This window comes from Micromesistius poutassou (assembly GCF_964030765.1).
Source record: "Micromesistius poutassou genome assembly, contig: SCAFFOLD_2499, whole genome shotgun sequence".
In the NCBI taxonomy this organism is placed as follows: Eukaryota; Metazoa; Chordata; class Actinopteri; order Gadiformes; family Gadidae; genus Micromesistius; species Micromesistius poutassou.
The window spans coordinates 25,380-43,984 of record NW_028177580.1 but is presented as its reverse complement, the minus strand read 5'-3'; the positions used below and the strand labels follow the sequence as shown (position 1 = coordinate 43,984).

The following is an 18,605-nucleotide window of genomic DNA, read 5'->3' as shown; positions in this document are numbered from 1 at the left end:
TATTTTTGGCGCCCCTGCCTTGGGCATGCTGTTCTGTTTTATTTACAAGCAACAACGGTTTGGATCCGCCATCTGTTCTCCTAACAATTCAATCATTCCCGAGTCCCGACTGAACGCTTCTAGAGAAGAGGTTCGCTAACTGCATTATTACAAAACACGTCTGAATTCAGCGTGAACGCCGGCGCCGACACGTTCACCGGGCAGCACGACGGCAACAACACCACACACACCACCCGCTAAATAATCTGAAATTGAGGAATGAGATTTCCGTGAGGTGTCAGACCCATTAGTCTTCATCTCTCTCTCTGGCTCTGTGGTCACCGTGGAGACGGTGATGGAGCGATGTGTCATGCACCAGATACCGCCGGTGAGACGCCATCCTTCCCCCCTCAGCCGTCCTCTCTCGGAGGCTGTCGCTGTGCGGTGACGGACGACGCTGTCACGGCTAAGTGGGATTCATAATGCCTGTAGGCCTGAGTCTGTAGACACAACACACCTCCGCCCAGACCTAGGCTCCGCCCAGACCTCCACCCAGACCTCCACGCAGACCCCCACCAGACCTCCACCAGACCTCCACCCAGACCTCCACGCAGACCTCCACCCAGACCTCCACCCAGACCTACCACGCAGACCTCCACCCAGACCTCCACCCAGACCTCCACGCAGACCTCCACCCAGACCTCCACGCAGACCTCCACCCAGACCTCCACGCAGACCTCCACGCAGGACCTCCACCCAGACTCCACGCAGACCTCCACCCAGACCTCACGCAGACCTCCACCCAGACCTCCACCCAGACCTCCACGCAGACCTCCACGCAGACCTCCACGCGACCTCCACCCAGACCTCCACCCAGACCTCCACGCAGACCTCCACGCAGACCTCCACCCAGACCTCCACCCAGACCTCCACACAGACCTCCACCCAGACCTCCACGCAGACCTCCACCCAGACCTCCACGCAGGACCTCCACACAGACCTCCACGCAGACCTCCACGCAGACCTCCACCCAGACCTCCACGCAGACCTCCACCCAGACCTCCACCCAGACCACCCAGACCTCCACCCAGACCTCCAAACAGACCTCCACGCAGACCTCCACCCAGACCTCCACGCAGACCTCCACGCAGACCTCCACCCAGACCTCCACCTAGAGACCTCCACGCAGACCTCCACCCAGACCCTCCACGCAGACCTCCACCCAGACCTCCACGCAGACCTCCACCCAGACCTCCACGCAGACCTCCACCCAGACCTCCACGCAGACCTCCACCCAGACCTCCACGCAGACCTCCACCCAGACCTCCACGCAGACCTCCACCCAGACCTCCACGCAGACCATCACCAACAAGACCTCTCCTGGTCTCCTGGCTTTCTAACCACCCTGCCTTGTAGGGGCTGGTCTCCTGGTGGTCGGGTGTTCGAATCCGAATCGGTTGGGGGTCACAAACATGGGAGGAGGTCCACCGGTCTACGACGGTGGTTTGTTGCTGAGCAGGACGCCCTGATCCTGTTCTTTGTGGCTCACTGAGCAGCGGCTGCAACCGGGCGTCACAGAATCAGGCTGCAGGCGCGTGAGGAACGCACACTTTAACAAGGAGGAAGGACTCCCCTTTAATTAATCCATCGCTGAGCCACCACTAATCACCCATCTGAGCAGGGGGTGTGGGGGGGGGAGCGGAGAGGAGCAGGCACTGGGACAGCCCCCCCCCCCCCCCCATACCCCCATCCCCTCCCAGTTCCAGCTACTTGTTGCTACCCACATAGCGGGGCGTGAGACACTGACCGAGAGTGCAAGAGAGAGAGAGAAGAAAGTGGAATACACCAGAGAGAGAGTGATAGACAGAGAGGGAGGGAGGGAGAGTGGTGAGAGAGAAGGGGGAGACAGAGGGAGAGAGAGAGAGAGAGAGAGAGAGAGACGGGGTGGTGGTGGGCGCGAGAGAGTGAAGCAGGTGGAATAGAGCGAGAGAAAAGGGGTCAAGTCTCTCTGTCACAGATAAGTGGAGTTGTTGTCATTACTGTGTGTGTGTGTGTGTGTGTGTGTGTGTGTGTGTGTGTGTGTGTGTGTGTTGTGTGTGTGTGTGTGTGTGTGTGAATTACAACACTATAACCTGTGCTACCTGTGCTTGTATAATAAACCCCCAAGTCCGCTACAGATATTCGTTTTTTAAATGTAAAGTATTGTTGGTGACATAGGTGAATCACAGAGTCACAGTTGAATCCGCCTTACGCACGGCTTCAGTTGAGCCAGGAAGTGATGACGTAGCCACACAGACGGGTTTATTAGTGTTGCAACGCCACATTCCCACGCCTTTCTGGACACACCACACACACACACACACACACACACACACACACACACACGCACACACACACGCACACGCACACGCACACGCACACGCACACGCACACGCGCACACGCACAAACCACACCCTTTACACCCATGCGAAAACCATGAAATATATAGTAACAATGTTGTATCGCAAATGTCATTGGGCAGAAAGCAGTGCATCAATTCAATATTAGCGACGTAATCAACAAACAACGCCAAGAGTTACAGGTGCACGTCAGCTGTACTTCTGCTGTCACAATTAACCAAAGTTGGACGCCGCGTTTTTTGCACAACCGAGTTGCTAGGCAGTTTGACATGAACCTGCAACATTAGGTTGTAATGTTGTTGCATAATGGAAAAAAAAAACATGCACTATTTTTCTTTGTGTTGTTGTGTGCATTGATATTTTACACTTGTCTTGAGTGTGTGAGTGTGTGTGAGTGAGTTCAGACAGGCGCCGTTTCGCCCGCCTGCACACGGCAACACCACAAGGTGCGTGTCAGACACCAACGCTATGCCGCCTGACGCGCGCGCGCGCGTGTGTGTGTGTGTGTGTGTGTGTGTGTGTGTGTGTGTGTGTGTGTGTGTGTGTGTGTGTGTGTGTGTGTGTGTGTGTGTGTCCGCGCGCGTGTGTGTCCGCGTGTGTGTGTGTGTGTGTGTGTGTGTGTGTGTGTGTGTGTGTGTCCGCGCGCGTGTGTGTCCGCGTGTGTGTGTGTGTGTGTGTGTGTGTGTGTGTGTGTGTGTGTGTGTGTGTGTGTGTGTGTGTGTGTGCGTGTGTGTGTGCGTGCGTGTGTGTGTGTGTGTCGCTCGCCTTCCTCTCCCCCCCCCCCCCCCCCCCCCCACTACCTGGATTGCCGCAGTCCGCGCACGCATCGTTGCCAGGTCTCGCCAGCACGTCTTGCAGGAGCCGGTTGCTCCCCTCCGGTTCCGTGGTGGTCATGTTTCACTGAATGGGAGTCCGCCTCGGCCGCTCGGTGGACGGGTTGAAGAAGGACATCCAGCGGCGGCAGCAGCAGCAGCAGCAGCAGCAGCAGCAGCCTGCAGGTTCCTGGTCGGCTGTCCTCCTCGGTGTCAAACATGCACACAATGCCGCCGGTGTCACTGGGCAGAGCCGGAGAAACACCCTTTTCTCTGTGTCCTCCTCCTCCTCCTCCCTCCCTCCCTCCCTCCGCTCTCTGCTGGTCGCTCGATGACGAAGTCCCGCTTACCGCATCTGACTCCTGAGCGCTCCTGAGCTCTCGCCTCGCTTCCTCTTTCCTTCTGCTGTAAAAGTTCGCCCTGTAGTGGTGGTTTCACTAAAGTGCACTTATTGCTCTCACACACACACACGCGCGCGCGCGCACACACACGCACGCACGCGCACGCACGCACGCAAACTCACCCGCACACGCACACACACGCATACATAGACACACGCACATTCACGCACTCGTTCAGTGAAGCCGTAAGCGGCTGGCTTTCTTTATAACACGGAAATAAGTTTTATTTGGACTTTTTTTTCATATTTTACAGAACATTAATTCACGGAATCGCAACGTGATTATGTATTTCATAATTAGAACCGAGAAATAGATGGTACCGAGTAGCCAATAGGAGCCGAGCAGCTTGAACGCGTCATCTCCCAGCGACGGCTCTTCACCCTTCTGGTCCCTCTGTGGTTGTTGTGCGCAACATTCGCTCTTCGTTGATTTCTGCTTAGTTTAAAATGTCCACTGCTATGAACTTCTCCTCCAAGGCCTTCAAGCCCCGGGCTCCTGATAAGGGCTCGTTCCCTCTGGACCACTTCGGTGAGGACTCGCAGTGGACTCATTAACCTTCAGAATCACACCTTATGTCATCATGTGGACGGGAGTGCTGACAGCAGCTCTGTGTGTGTGATCTGGTCTCCTCCTCTTCTTCAGTAACACTCTGATCCCTTTTTTCAGGAGAATGTAAGGGATTCAAAGACACGTTCATGAAGTGCCTGAGAGACAACAGTTTTGACAACTCCCTTTGTCGCCTGCAGTCCAAAGACTACCTGCAATGTCGGATGGACAAGTGAGTAGCAGCGAGCCCCGGTGACTGTAGCCCTGATGCGGACAGACACAAGCTTCAGAATGACGTCTTCCTACTCTGTTTTGCAGCCAGCTGATGGCTAAGGAACCTCTGGAGAAACTGGGCTTTGCGGACCTGAAGGAAACCTCAACCAGCCAGGAGGACGCCAAAGAATAACTTTACACCCAACAGCTGGACGAGTCAGTCCGACGGACTGAACACGACTGGTCGATTTTCTGACCAAACACCAACTCGGCTGGAACACTGGAAAATATATTTGACAAGTTTTGTGATAGTGTTCTAACCATGATCTAATTGAGAGGAGAAAAGGTAATGCAATGCAGATGGCATGTTAATATAATTATTTGAAAGTGTAAATAATATGAACCTGTTTTAAGGTGTCAATAAATAATTTTTTATATTAAGTTCCACGTTCATTTTTACTGGATTTTCTTTATGTAATTCTGTGATGCTTATCGTTACTGGAGCTTGAACAACTCTTTACCAAGGTACAAAATTAAGATATTTTGGTGCCGTTAATCAGCACCGTATTGAAAGAACGTGACTGATTTCACAATTCATTTATTTCCAAAAACGACGGGTGGATTTTATCTGCAGCTGTACTGAAAGGAAAGACTATAACAATGACTTAATCATCTAAAGTCCTCCCTGAAAATGACATTTGCTCCACAGATATTGATGGCACATTTTTTATGATCAACAAGCAGAAATAATGTAGACACAGAAAATACACTTTCCGGCTCAATTTTAATCGGACACGTATCAAAAAAAAAACAACACCACACAAGCCTTCCGGACATCATGAGGACGACCGGAACAAATAAAAAGGACACATCGAATCCTGGAAAAACATAAAACCTTAACTCCAAAACACCTTGGGGGTCGTCACCAGTCGGAGCCAGAGCCAGTATCAAAAGAGAGGGGGGGGAGAGAGGGGAGGGAGGAGGGGGGGGGAAGAGGAGGGGGGGGAGAGGAGGACACTCTACTGGGAGGACCCGAGACTGGAGCACCTCGTCCTGCTAGGAACCGCTCCGTCCGGAGGTCACTGGTTCACTGAGCGGTCGTTCACTGAGCGGTCCGTTCACTGAGCGGTCGTTCACTGAGCGGTCGGCTCACTGAGCGGTCGTTCACTGAGCGGTCGTTCACTGAGCGGTCGGCTCACTGAGCGGTCGGCTCACTGAGCGGTCGTTCACTGAGCGGTCGGCTCACTGAGCGGTCGTTCACTGAGCGGTCGGCTCACTGAGCGGTCGTTCACTGAGCGGTCGGCTCACTGAGCGGTCGGCTCACTGAGCGGTCGTTCACTGAGCGGTCGGCTCACTGAGCGGTCGTTCACTGAGCGGTCGGCTCACTGAGCGGTCGTTCACTGAGCGGTCGGCTCACTGAGCGGTCGGCTCACTGAGCGGTCGTTCACTGAGCGGTCCTCCTCCAAGCACAAACTGATTTAAAAATGACTGGGAGACCACGACGGAACTCTTCAGAGGGGAGGGAGGGGGGGGGGGGGGGGAGAGGGGGGGCCTAGCGGGAGGAGTTGGAGCTGGAGCGGGAGCGGTGGCGCCGGCGCCCAGGAGAGCGGGAGCGGGAGCGGCGCCGCACGGGGGAGCGTCTCCGTGGAGACCGGGACCTGGAGGGGGGGGGGGGGGGGGGGAGTCAGAACAGAGACCAAACAGAACCACCACCAGCAGACCCTCAAGGACTCATCACTATTTAACAGCTAACGAAGACTAGTCCTTAACTAGTCCTCAACTAGTCCTCTGCTGGTCCACAACTAGTCATCTGCTAGTCTAGTCCTCAACTAGTCCTTAACTAGTCCTCTGCTAGTCTAGTCCGCAACTAGTCCACTGCTAGTCTAGTCCTCAACTAGTCCACTGCTAGTCTAGTCCTTAACTAGTCCTCTGCTAGTCTAGTCCTCAACTAGTCCTCTGCTAGTCTAGTCCTCAACTAGTCCTCTGCTAGTCTAGTCCTCAACTAGTCCTCTGCTAGTCTAGTCCTTAACTAGTCCTCTGCTAGTCTAGTCCTTAACTAGTCCTCTGCTAGTCTAGTCCTCAACTAGTCCTCTGCTAGTCTAGTCCTTAACTAGTCCTCTGCTAGTCTAGTCCTTAACTAGTCCTCTGCTAGTCCTCTGCTAGTCTAGTCCTCAACTAGTCCTCAACTAGTCCTCTGCTAGTCTAGTCCTTAACTAGTCCTCTGCTAGTCTAGTCCTTAACTAGTCCTCTGCTAGTCTAGTCCTTAACTAGTCCTCTGCTAGTCTGGTCCTTAACTAGTCCTCTGCTAGTCTAGTCCTTAACTAGTCCTCTAGTCCCTGAATATGAATCCATGACTGGATGAGTGACAGCTGTGGATGAGTGACAGGTGGGCGGGTGCGGTGTGAACAGCGGACTGACCTCCTCCTCATGCGGGGGGGGCTGCGGCGCCACATGGGGGGGGGCGGGGGCATCCGGCGGGGCGGGGTCATGCGGCGGGGGGGCGGCCGCACCCTCTGGGTCAGCACGGCAGTGGCCGTGATCTCCTGTCCGTCAATCTGACCTGAAACCACAAGGAGGAGGAGGAGGGTGAAGGGTGAGGCGTCTCTGGGGGGGGGGGGGGGGACGGGACCTTGCAACCTTCTGGTTACCAGTCGACCTGCTCTAACTCCTGAGCTACGCTGATCCCCGGTTGGTGAGTTTCTGACAGCTCCCCCCCCCCCCCTGAGATACACCCCCTCCTCACTCTGGTGAAGGAGAGGGAACAGCCTGCAAGCATCAGCAGCCAGCGTACGCTTAACCGATACCACCCATCACCTGCAGTCCCTCTACCGCCGTAAACTGGACATGCAGCGAGGACATCGACCAGGGACTGACGGCTGCGTTCCTGTTGGGGTCTTTTTTTGTGTCAAATAAAATCTTCATTTAATAACTTGAGGGTTTTAAAAGCCACGCCTAACCCTTTTACAAAGGGTGAATTAAACTACATTACCCATCATCCCCCCCATGGCCCACGCTGGTGTCCAGTGACCCACCTCCGTTCATGTGCTTCAGGGCCTTCTCCGCCTCGTCGGAGCTCTCAAACTCCACGTAGGCGTAGCCTTTGGACAGGTGGGGGTACAGGCGGTTCATGGGCATCTCCACCATCTTGATCTTGCCGTAGGTGGAGAAGATCTCCTGGATGTGCTCCTGGGGGAGAACGGTTGTCAGGGCGGTGGATAAGGCATCGGGCAGAGGGTTTTAAACTAACCCTAGCCTACATGGACTGAGAGACTAAATGCGTATTAGTCCCCCATTTAATAATGTATTTCCACCAAAATGTTTCCTTTTAAGTTTATTTGTAGGTCTACATTCCAATGCGTGCTATGATACGTCATACCGAATTGGACCTTAAAGAGATCAACTGTGCTCAAAGTGTCTCTGAGGTACGTGTGTGTGAGTGAGTAGGTGCGTGTGTGAGTGAGTGTAGGTCAGTAGTTACTAGGAGTGTAACGATACACTAAAGTCACGATTCGGTACGTACCTCGGTTTTTAAGTCACGGTTCGGTACAGCAGTTTTTATTATTTTATTTTTATTAAACAATTTGATTTATGAAATTGTATAAAACAAATGCCTTACACACATGAAAAGACATCAAATACAAGTGAGGATAAAAACACAATAAAGTCCAGGACTTATTTCCATTGTGGTCCTCAACACAAAACATCAGGACGAGACACTCAGAGTGTCAGAGTGTGTGATCATCTTTTTAAAAAAAAGTATTTTTTTCGTACGTAATGAAATGAACGTGTGAACGTATGGCTCCACCCCTAGTAGGTCCATGTGTGTAGGGGGCGTACCTTAATGACGTTCCTGGTGAGCCTAGTAGGGCCGTGTGTGTGTGTGTGTAGGGGGCGTACCTTAATGACGTTCCTGGTGAGCCTAGTAGGGCCGTGTGTGTGTGTGTGTGTAGGGGGCGTACCTTAATGACGTTCCTGGTGAGCCTAGTAGGGCCGTGTGTGTGTGTGTGTAGGGGGCGTACCTTAATGACGTTCCTGGTGAGCCTAGTAGGGCCGTGTGTGTGTGTGTGTGTAGGGGGCGTACCTTAATGACGTTCCTGGTGAGCCGGCCCAGGTACACCTTGGTGGGCTTGGGGGTGGGGCTGCGGCGGCGTCTTTCCCGGTCGCGGTCCCGGTCGTCCTTCTTCACGGACTTGGATCTGAGGGAGACACGGCGTTGGTTCAGGGAGGCTTCCGACCCACGCGTCACAGAGGTGGTGACGTGAGACACACCTCTGTGTGTATCTGTCTGTATATAAACTGCTTGGCCAAAATACATGAACGTAAAATAAAATGTGTAAAGAGGTTGTAAAAAAAACGACTAGAGAGCGATTTGGTCTGGGGGGGGGGGGCCAAGCAGGCCACCAAGAGAGAGATGTGATCCGATTGGCCCGTCATCACAACGGGCGGACCAACGGGCAGGTGACGTGACTCACTTGGAGCGAGAGCGGCGTCTGTTGTCATGGCGACGGCGGCTGGGGCTGGGAGAGGAGGAAGAAGAGGAGGAGGAGCGGGAGCTGGAAGAGCCGGAGCGGCTGGAGCCCGAGGAGCTGGAGCCGCTGGAAGAGCCGGAGCTGGACCCGGAGCTGGAGCTGGAGCTGCAGCAGAGCCGGGGGGGGGGGGGGGGTTAACGGCTCCAGCCCAGTTCAACACCTTTCAGTTCAATTCAAAAACCATTCTGCTTCCCTATTTTAGTGGGAGGGGCCGCGAGCCCCCCAGTACTGCATCTGGACGCCAGTAAACGTTGACTGAGGAGTCAGCGAACACTAATGATTGGCTGACGGTTGTGATTGGATGCGTGGTGCAGGTTTCTACGGGTTGATAATTGATAAGATAAGGTGAGAAGTGAGAGCTAAACCAACTAGTCTAATTTGTTGACCATGATGCTACAAGTTTGCACGGAGTCCTTTGCAAATATGCAGACATATTGCACGTAGGCCTGGACAATAAAACAATAAATGATCGTATCGTGATAAGACTTTTGATCAATATCAATATAAAACATGTTCAATATTTATCGATAAGAGACTGGACCACCGAATCTAGCAGCTGGGTTTGTTACACAAACACGGTTCCATACTTCTTTACAATATCTGAGTGTTTTTCATTGTTGTATCGACATTGGAGTATTTATCAATGAAGAACAGTGGAAGGTCGTATTAAGTGTTAAACACAAGTGTTTACATCCAGCATGGTAACTCCTAGTCTTTTTAGGTCATTAAAATGATCAACAGTGATCGATATCGATCAATACGATCAAGTTACATCATGATACGACTTTCAGCCGTATCGCCCGGGCCTACTTGCACGTGAAGATCTTCATACAATAACAGGTAAGACCCTAAACCCAGTGGGGGGTGGGGGGGGGGGCTGTGGGTCCCTGGGTCTCACCTGCTGCTCCCGGTGGAAGCGCTGCGGTGCTTGCGGTTCTTGTCGCGGCCGCGGTCCTTGTCCGCGCCGTCCTTGGTGGCCCCGGACTTCTCCTTGCCGCTGCGCTCCTTGGTCTTGTCGTCCTCCTTCCTCTTGGTCGGTGAAGGCGCCCTGAGGAGGTGGTGGGAGAGAGAGGGTGAGAGAGAGAGGGGGGGAGAGAGAGAGAGAGGAGAGGTAAACACGTCAGCCCACTGATTAAGGTCATCTTTGTTTTGACCGTTGCATGCACACGTTGATTCAATGTCAAAAGCATTTGCATGCGAAGCGCCATGACATCGTCTGTTTAAACTGTGGTTCGAATTGAAAAAGGGGTTTATATGCCATATTATGAAATACATATACATACATACAAGTCATATGTTACATACAGCTCGGCTTTGGGAGTACAAATCCCGGCTTCACAGTTAAACCAGTATCGATGACTAAATCGATCTCCAGTGCTGCCAGTAAACAGTAAACAGTAGGTTCACCCATCCCCGCACACAAGGACAGCATCTTGTAGCTTCTTATCCTAGCGAAGTACCACTCTGAAGTACTACTACTCTGCAGTACTACTCTGCAATACTACTACTCTGCAGTACTACTCTGCAATACTACTACTCTGCAGTACTACTCTGCAATACTACTACTCTGCAGTACTACTACTCTGCAGTACTACTACTCTGCAGTACTACTACTCTGCAGTACTACTCTGCAGTACCAGAGCGAACAACAGACGGGCTGATCACAAACAGTGGACGGATCAATAGTGGAACTTTACGCGCGTTCACGCGAAATCAACAGCAGGTCGACGGCGGCTAACAGCTAATGCTGCTAGCAGCATTAGCTGTTAGCGGCTAGCGGTTAGCGGCTAGCAGCATTAGCACTAGCCGAACGCGGGCTGAACGCTGTCGGTTTTATGAATTAAAGTAGAAGAAGCGCCACCGCTACAGGACGCGGTTTGAACTACGACCCTCACGTGGAACGACTCTAACCCGCAGCGCGCCGCTTAACGCGGACTAAACGGCGATTTATCGCGAAAAAAAAAACAACAGCGACAATTATCCGACGACTCTGCACTTACATGTTTGCTCCTCTGATCCGCGCCACTGGTCGCAGGAATATGACGTCGCGAGAGACCGGATGTGAGCCTCGACAGTGACGTCGACCTTCGGTGCCGCAGTGAACCCGGTCCGGGGGTCCCGTCAGCGGCACGTCCTTATTATCCCGGCACCGGGAACAGGTGAACCCGCCCGGCCGCCCTGTATTCACTCATTCATAAGTGGTAACCTAACCGCACTCTTGATGAATCACTGCAACATCAGTTCGCATGCGGTGCAATCATTTGATTTGATTCTTAGTTCATTTTGTCCCACCTAGTGTTGTCTGATAATATATATTTTTTCAAATGGTTCCAGATGTTGACCAAAGACAATAAGGCGAGTTCGGGGAGCCTCTGGACCCTGGCTCTGATGGTGTGCTCCGCTGCCATCGGTGGCACCTTCCAGTACGGCTACAACATCTCCGTCATCAACGCCCCCACCGACCACATCCGCCGCTTCATCAACGACACGCACCGGGAGCGCTGGGGCGCGCCGCCGGGCGCCGCGCAGGTCACGCTGGCGTGGACCTCCGTCGTCTCGGCGTTCCCGCTGGGCGGCCTGGCCGGCGCCCTCCTGGCCGGGCCGATGGCGTCGCGCTTCGGCAGGAAGCGCTCGCTGCTCCTGAACAACGGCTTCCTGTTCGCCGGCGCCGCGCTGGTCCTGGCCAGCCGCCGGGCGCGGTCCTTCGAGGCGGTCGCCGCCGGCCGCCTGCTGGCCGGCGTCAACGCCGGCGTGGGCATGAACGTCCAGCCCATGTACTTCGGCGAGAGCGCGCCGCGGCGGCTGCGGGGCGCCGTGGCCCTCTCCTCGGCCGTGTTCACGGCGCTGGGGATCGTCCTGGGCCAGGCGGCGGGCCTCGGGGAGCTGCTGGGCGGCGCCGCCCTCTGGCCCTACCTGCTGGCCAGCAACGCCGCCCCGGGGCTGCTGCAGCTGCTCAGCCTGCCCTGGTTCCCCGAGAGCCCCCGCTACCTGCTCCTGGACCGCGGGGACCGGGAGGCCTGCGTCCGGGCGCTGGCCCGCCTCCGCGGGGGCGTGGCTCCGCCGGAGGAGCTGGAGGAGATGCTGGAGGAGATGCGGGAGATGCAGCGGCGGGGGCGGGGGCTGGGGGGGGACTCGGGGGGGAGGGGCCCCGTGTCCCCCCGGGCTCTGCTGAGGGACGGCGCCCTGAGGCCCCAGCTCCGCGCGGTGGTGGCCGCCAGCAGCGCCATGATGCTGTGCGGCAACGACGCCATCTACTTCTACGCCTCGTCCATCCTCCGGCAGGCGGGCGTGCCGGCGGCCCGGCTGCAGTACGCCTGCGTGGGCACGGGGCTGTCGGAGCTGGCGGCGGCGCTGGCGTCCAACCTGCTGATCGAGCGCGCGGGCCGGCGCCGGCTGCTGCTGGGCGGCTACGCCCTGATGGCGTGCTGGGCGGCGGTCCTCACCCTGGCCCTGGTGCTGCAGCGCCGGGGCGTGGCGGGGATGCCCCAGCTCGGAGCGGCCTGCGTCTTCGCCTACATCCTGAGCTTCGGCGCGGGGCCGGCCGGCGTGACGGGCATCCTGCCGGCGGAGGTCTTCGACCAGGCGTCGCGGCCCGCGGCCTACGCGTTGGCCGGCGCTCTGATGTGGATCAACCTGCTGCTGGTGGGCGTGGCGTTCCCCTTCGTCGTCGCCGGCCTCGGGCCCTTCTGCTTCCTGCCCTTCGGCGCCGTGTGCGTGGCGGCCGCACTCTTCCTGGGGCGGGTCTTACCGGAGACCAAGGGCCGGACCCTGGCCCAGATCACAGCCGAGTTCGATAAGCAACGCGCCGGGGGCGGGAAGGGGAACGTGGAGTCCGGGGTGGACCGCCCCCTCTCCCCCCCGGAGCCCCTCTCCCCCCCGGAGCCCCTCTCCCCCCTGGAGCCCCTCTCCCCCCCGGAGCCCCTCTCCCCCCTGGAGCCCCTCTCCCCCCTGAAGGCCCTCTCCCCCCTGGAGCCCCTCTCCGCCCTGAAGGCCCTCTCCCCCCAGGAGCCCCTCTCCCCCCTGGAGCCCCTCTCCGCCCTGAAGGACCTCTCCCCCCTGAAGGCCCTCTCCCCCCCGGAGCCCCTCTCCCCTCTGGAGCCCCTCTCCGCCCTGAAGGCCCTCTCCCCCCTCTCCCCCCTGGAGCCCCTCTCCCCCCCGGAGCCCCTCTCCCCCCTGAAGGCCCTCTCCCCTCTGGAGCCCCTCTCCGCCCTGAAGGCCCTCTCCCCCCTGGAGCCCCTCTCCCCCCTGGAGCCCCTCTCCCCTCTGGAGCCCCTCTCCGCCCTGAAGGCCCTCTCCCCCCCGGAGCCCCTCTCCCCCCTGGAGCCCCTCTCCCCCCTCTCCCCCCTCTCCCCCCTGGAGGTCAAGCCCGGGCCTGGGGGCGATGAAGACCTTCTGGCCAGCAACCAGCGGGGATGAAGCTGTACGGTCTGAATGTGATTTGGTGCCTCTGCGTTGTCTTTCAGTCACTGATTCCTCTTGTAATCTCTATCTCTAATCGCTGGAAATAGTGCAGCTGTAAACATCTCATTTCAATCTTCATTCACGTAAAACACATTTTCATCTAACTCTAAGTGTCCTTATGAACCAGGTTGACGGTGTAGCTGTGCACAGCGTGTTTATGGTAATGAAGTGCAGTTTATCCGTAACGTGTTGACTAGGTTAAGGATGCGGTCAGCGGCTCAGGAGGTAGAGCGGGTCGCCTTGTAACCCGTAGGTTACTAGTTCGATCCCCGGCTCCTCCTCCTCCTAGCTGAGTGTGGAGGTGTCCCCTGAGCGAGACGCCCTCACCCTGACTGCTCCTGACCCGCTGGCTGTCGCCCTGCGTGGTCGACTCCGCCGTCGGTGTGTGAATGTGTGCATGAAGTAAATGTAGGTCATCCCATTCTCCACACATCCCCTCACTCATCATGAGTGCTGTGGTATTGTTGTTATTGGTATTGATCTGTGGCTCTGTGGGACTCAAAGGGAATGTTGTGCCACAACGCTGCACTTCGGTCTTTCAAGGGATCTTCTGAAGGCTACGATGTTGTTGTAATGTAAATGATTTATATTTATATTAGTATGAGTCCTGCTGCCAGGGACTATTTTTGCCATTGTGTCATCTCACCTCATGCACTGACGAGTGAGCTGCTTTGTCTCACCTTACGCACTGAAGAGTGAGTTGCTGGTGTCTCACCTTACGCACTGAAGAGTGAGTTGCTGGTGTCTCACCTTACGCACTGAAGAGTGAGTTGCTGGTGTCTCACCTTATGCACTGAAGAGTGAGCTGCTGTTGCATCTCACTCTACACACTGAAGAGTGCTGCGACTGGACTTGAACTTTCAAATCATCATGTTCTGTTTTCTGTTTGACTGTCATAATGTTTTTATCGTCTATTCACTTGATGTTCTATACCAAAGTATCACCTCCGTCCTCCACAGATAGTCTGCGTTAGTCATGTGACATTGTTGGGATCCTCAAGTTGTGTTCAGTGCATGTAGCAGATCACAGAGCGCAAGCTATCATGATGGAGAACCCATCTCCACCGTGGAAACCAAAACAATCAAAGCTTGTTGAAATGAGTTGCGCTACTTGTACAAGCATTTATGCACCTACCTCAGATATATATGCATGAAAATATTTTATAATTAGAATGTTTATTTTAGCATATACTATATGGATCTAAATGTAATTTTACCCCACCTTGTTCTGGGGTAACAAAAATTTGGTTACCCCAGAACAAGGTGGGGTAAAATTACATTTAGATCCATATAGTATATGCAAAATTAGTAGTAGTATATGCTACTCATAATGGAGACTTCTATAACTCTACAGCAGATGTCGCTGTTGGCCTACTTTTGGTTTATTTTCCGATGAAAGGAGGAAGACGCCAGCTTTGTGAAACTTAACGAGAAATGGAGGCTAAAGCTAAGCTAAGCTTTCCATTTTCTTTAATCGCCTGTGTATTTAATTGATTTGGAGCTGGTCTTTTGGGATAAGCATACGCGCCTATTTATTTTACGATTATTTACACGTATTTATTGACGTAGTTGTATTTTTATTTATTTATTATAATCAGTGGTCACGTAGGCCAGTCTATGAAAGTGAAGGTTATTCATTCAGTCATTATGTCATGCACATTTCATTGATTCTGGGTTATAAGGTACACAAATGAAAGTATCGCTACATCAAATGTTAATGAAAGTCAAATGTTATACTTTGATCGTGTACTGTAAAGGTCAAATGGACGCCATAAAGGTCACAGACACAAAGCCGTCCTTTCTTTGCTGGTGACAATGGAGGCTGAACGACATCTACCCTCATCTTATCGACTCCTTTACCCTCAATAAAACCGCTATCTGCAGCGTTGGGAGATGAGCAAAGGAAAACGTATACGCTGAGGCAAACGTCACATGTTGGCGTGTGTTACAGCCCGTTATTAAAGGGTGATTGGCCGTCACAAGCCGCTTCGGTAATCTGCCTCTTCTGACATCACAAGTGGGCGTGTCCACCTAGACGTGTGACGGACAAGATGAGCGACGCTTGCCTCAGGCCACTGGGGTAAGGCCGGTGGACTGATCTATCCGGCGCCCATCTAGGTGGACACACGCCCGCCTGTGATGTCAGAAGCGGCACATTTTCAAAAACGGCTTGAGACGGCTAAATCGCGCTCACACCTGGTGGTGTAACAGGTCTCCTTTAACACCAGGACCCCCTCGGCCGCCCGCCAATAACAGAGGAGCGCCGGAGGAGGTGCGAGAGGTGGGCTCATTATAGCAACACTCGCCGAAGGAGACGGTGGAGCCAGAGCCTCCGGGGGGAGTGAGCGGTGGGCTCTTCTTGAGTGGGAGGGAGACCGTGAAACGGAGGAACTCATCAGCGTTGTGCAAGTTCACACTTCACATGAACTAGTTAAAAGTTCAGTTCGTACAGAAGAAAATGAATGAATTCACGTTCATGGTTCACCAGTTGAGTTTTGAACTAGTTCATGTTCAGTTCATTAACTGTTAGAAACCGAAGAAAAACTGTTGGAGTGAGTATTCTGTGCTTATCTTTTAAATGAATCCTCTCCATTACCTGCTGCCCATCACTAGAATCTCAGATTGTTGTGGATATTATTTGTACACCTGTTTCATTCATCACAACTAAGGCAGTAACTCGATTTAATAAACACGTCATCTGGACCTAAGCATCAATTCAGAATGTCACAAAATCTGAATTAGTTCAAGTTCAAGTTCTTTAGTTAAAAATATGTTATGTTCAGTTCAAAGTTCATAGAAAAATTAACTTGTTCAATGATCTAGTTCTTTTGAACTAGTTCATGCACAACAACTGGAACTCATGAGCAGCACAAGAGCTGTGGAAAGGGAAAATAATTGCTGACCCAAGCCATCGTGCATTGGTGACGAATTTGTACGTTAAAAAGGGATCGTATAATTAGTACAATAATTTATTGTTCTTAGAACATCTTCTTCAAACATCTTCGGCTCAATGACTCTGGAAGGCATAGTGAAACAGGCATAAGGCATAGTGAAACATCGACCGTGTGATTTCCAGCCTTGAACTCATCCTGTCCTTACAAACAGCTGGTCTGTGTTTCCTCCCAAGTCTCTCCGTGTTGATTGGTCTGTCGGAAGATTGTAAAGAGATTCTTTCTTTTTTTGGGAGTTTCACAGCAGAACATGCTTTCATTCCTGCCTCAGTCCCCGACCCACTGGAAGCTGAATTCCTCCTCGCTCAATTCAAATCAGCAACGTTTTCTGCGACAGGTTTTCCATTTCATGTTCCCACCGTCGCCCCACCATATCCCCCAATTAAGTCATTGGATGTGAGAGGCAATCCTTCTCAGTGGCAGAGGAATGAGGAGGGATGGCGCAGAGAGGAAGGGGACGTTTTTTCGGACAAAATCTTCCTCTCTTCATGCCCTTTTATAGATCTTCCTCATCGGCAGCAGATGAGTGCGCCTCATCACGCCTTCATTCATACAGGATCCTTCAGGACCGGCTCCCAGGGAGAGTGCTGGCATGGGGTGGTGGTTTGGTTTGGGTTACCAGTCTGGGGGGGGGGGCGGGGGGGGGTTTCTCTGGCAACCAGAAGTGACCCGTGAAAACATTGCGTGGAGGTTCAGATGGTAATTTTGTGCGCCACTCATCGCTGTTGCCGGGCACCTGCATGAATTAGAGCGAGGCAAAGTGGTAGCAGCAAACGCACACGGGCACACACGCACGCACACGCACACACACAGGCACACACGCACGCACACGCACACACACAGGCACTCACACAGGCACACACACAGGCACGGGCACACACGCACACACACACTCACACAGGCACACGCACACACACAGGCACACACACGCACACACACAGGCACACACACACACACAGGCACACGCACTCACACAGGCACACACACACACACACACACAGGCACACACACAGGCACACGCACACACACATACAGGCACACACACACACACACAGGCACACGCAGACACACAGGCACACACACACACACACAGGCACACACACACACACACACACAGGCACACACACAGGCACACACACACACAGGCACACACACACAGGCACACGCACACGCACAGGCACAGACAACCAGTGGATGTACCGAGCCCCTCTGTGTTCGTCTCACCGGCCTGTTCAGAGCCCCTCTGTGTTCGGCTCACCGGCCTGTTCAGAGCCCCTCTGTGTTCGGCTCACCGGCCTGTTCAGAGCCCCTCTGTGTTCGGCTCACCGGCCTGTTCAGAGCCCCTCTGTGTTCGGCTCACCGGCCTGTTCAGAGCCCCTCTGTGTTCGGCTCACCGGCCTGTTTAGAGCCCCTCTGTGTTCGTCTCACTGGCCTGTTCAGAGTCGAGGAGGCCTTCATTCAAACGGTCAGAATCACAGGTAAGAACTACAGCCACAGGAAGGGCCAGGGTAGTGTGTTGGTTAGGGACCCGTCCTCCAGAGGTTCTTGGGTCAAAACCCAATGTTTGCAATGTCTCAACACCTGGTCCGACCTTATTCCATCATGTATTTAACTTGTTTTAACTTGAAATCACTACGGATGAAATCTCTACAAAGTGACCGAATCGTCAATCGTAGAAAGAGCTGCAAAAAGGAGACGACAACAGAGGGAAAACAAGGGTGAGAAAAGCGAGTAGAGGAAGAGGAATACGCCCGTCTTACTTTGTTCTACCGTTCTCTGCCAGGGCGGAGAGGTGCGGCGGTGTGCCGAGCAGGCTCCCAGGTCCTAGAGCCTTAGGTCAGCCTGTGCCTCCGCGCTGCGTCTGAGAAGATAGAATAGTGTCATTATCACCGGCGACCTTTCGGGCGAGAGGGGGCAGATCACAGAGCGAGCGCAATCACCGACCGCTGTCTGCCTGAGGAGAGGCGAGAAGACACGGCGCACTCAGTCATCCCGTCGCTAAGTGGGCCCCTCACCAGATGTAGAAACGCAGACACTAATGCACGTCGTATGCACAGAACATGTGATCCGCTTCAAAGCTTACACACGCGTGTCGGCGGAGAATCTAAATTGATCGTGTTCCATCTCGATGACAATAAACACTCGAATGATAATAACCCCACACTTCAAGTCAATATATTCAGTCCATGCTCAAGCGCTTTGTCAGCACTGCTGTAAGTAAGCGTTTGGCACGATCGAATCAAACAAAAGGTTATTTATTTTAGCGACTGTCCAACAGAAACATGGACGTGCACGGGTTTAAAGCGTCTAAACA

The 18,605-nt window shown here is 53.9% G+C and overlaps 2 protein-coding genes and 1 pseudogene across 3 annotated transcripts; 2 read left to right on the top strand and 1 right to left on the bottom strand.

Annotated features, from left to right (window-relative positions):
• The first annotated feature begins 3,990 nt into the window (after positions 1–3,990).
• cox19 (cytochrome c oxidase assembly factor COX19) lies at positions 3,991–4,792 on the top strand. The gene is made up of 3 exons (XM_084490921.1): positions 3,991–4,120; positions 4,259–4,370; positions 4,457–4,792. The coding sequence occupies exons 1-3, from the start codon at positions 4,039–4,041 to the stop codon at positions 4,542–4,544; spliced, it is 282 nt and encodes a 93-aa protein (XP_084347047.1). The 5' UTR covers positions 3,991–4,038; the 3' UTR covers positions 4,545–4,792.
• A 1,058-nt stretch (positions 4,793–5,850) lies between these two features.
• Positions 5,851–10,988, bottom strand: rnps1 (RNA binding protein S1, serine-rich domain). The gene is made up of 7 exons (XM_084490919.1): positions 10,881–10,988; positions 9,779–9,928; positions 8,824–8,985; positions 8,433–8,547; positions 7,384–7,537; positions 6,770–6,911; positions 5,851–6,009 (listed from the first exon to the last, which is right to left on the bottom strand). Coding segments are annotated over exons 1-7 (831 nt in total). The 5' UTR covers positions 10,883–10,988; the 3' UTR covers positions 5,851–5,903.
• A 216-nt stretch (positions 10,989–11,204) lies between these two features.
• LOC311375898 (solute carrier family 2, facilitated glucose transporter member 11 pseudogene) lies at positions 11,205–13,296 on the top strand (annotated as a pseudogene). Its single transcript has 3 exons — positions 11,205–12,717; positions 12,835–12,996; positions 13,240–13,296. The product of its transcript is annotated as a solute carrier family 2, facilitated glucose transporter member 11 pseudogene (transcript).
• The last annotated feature ends 5,309 nt before the right edge of the window (positions 13,297–18,605 follow it).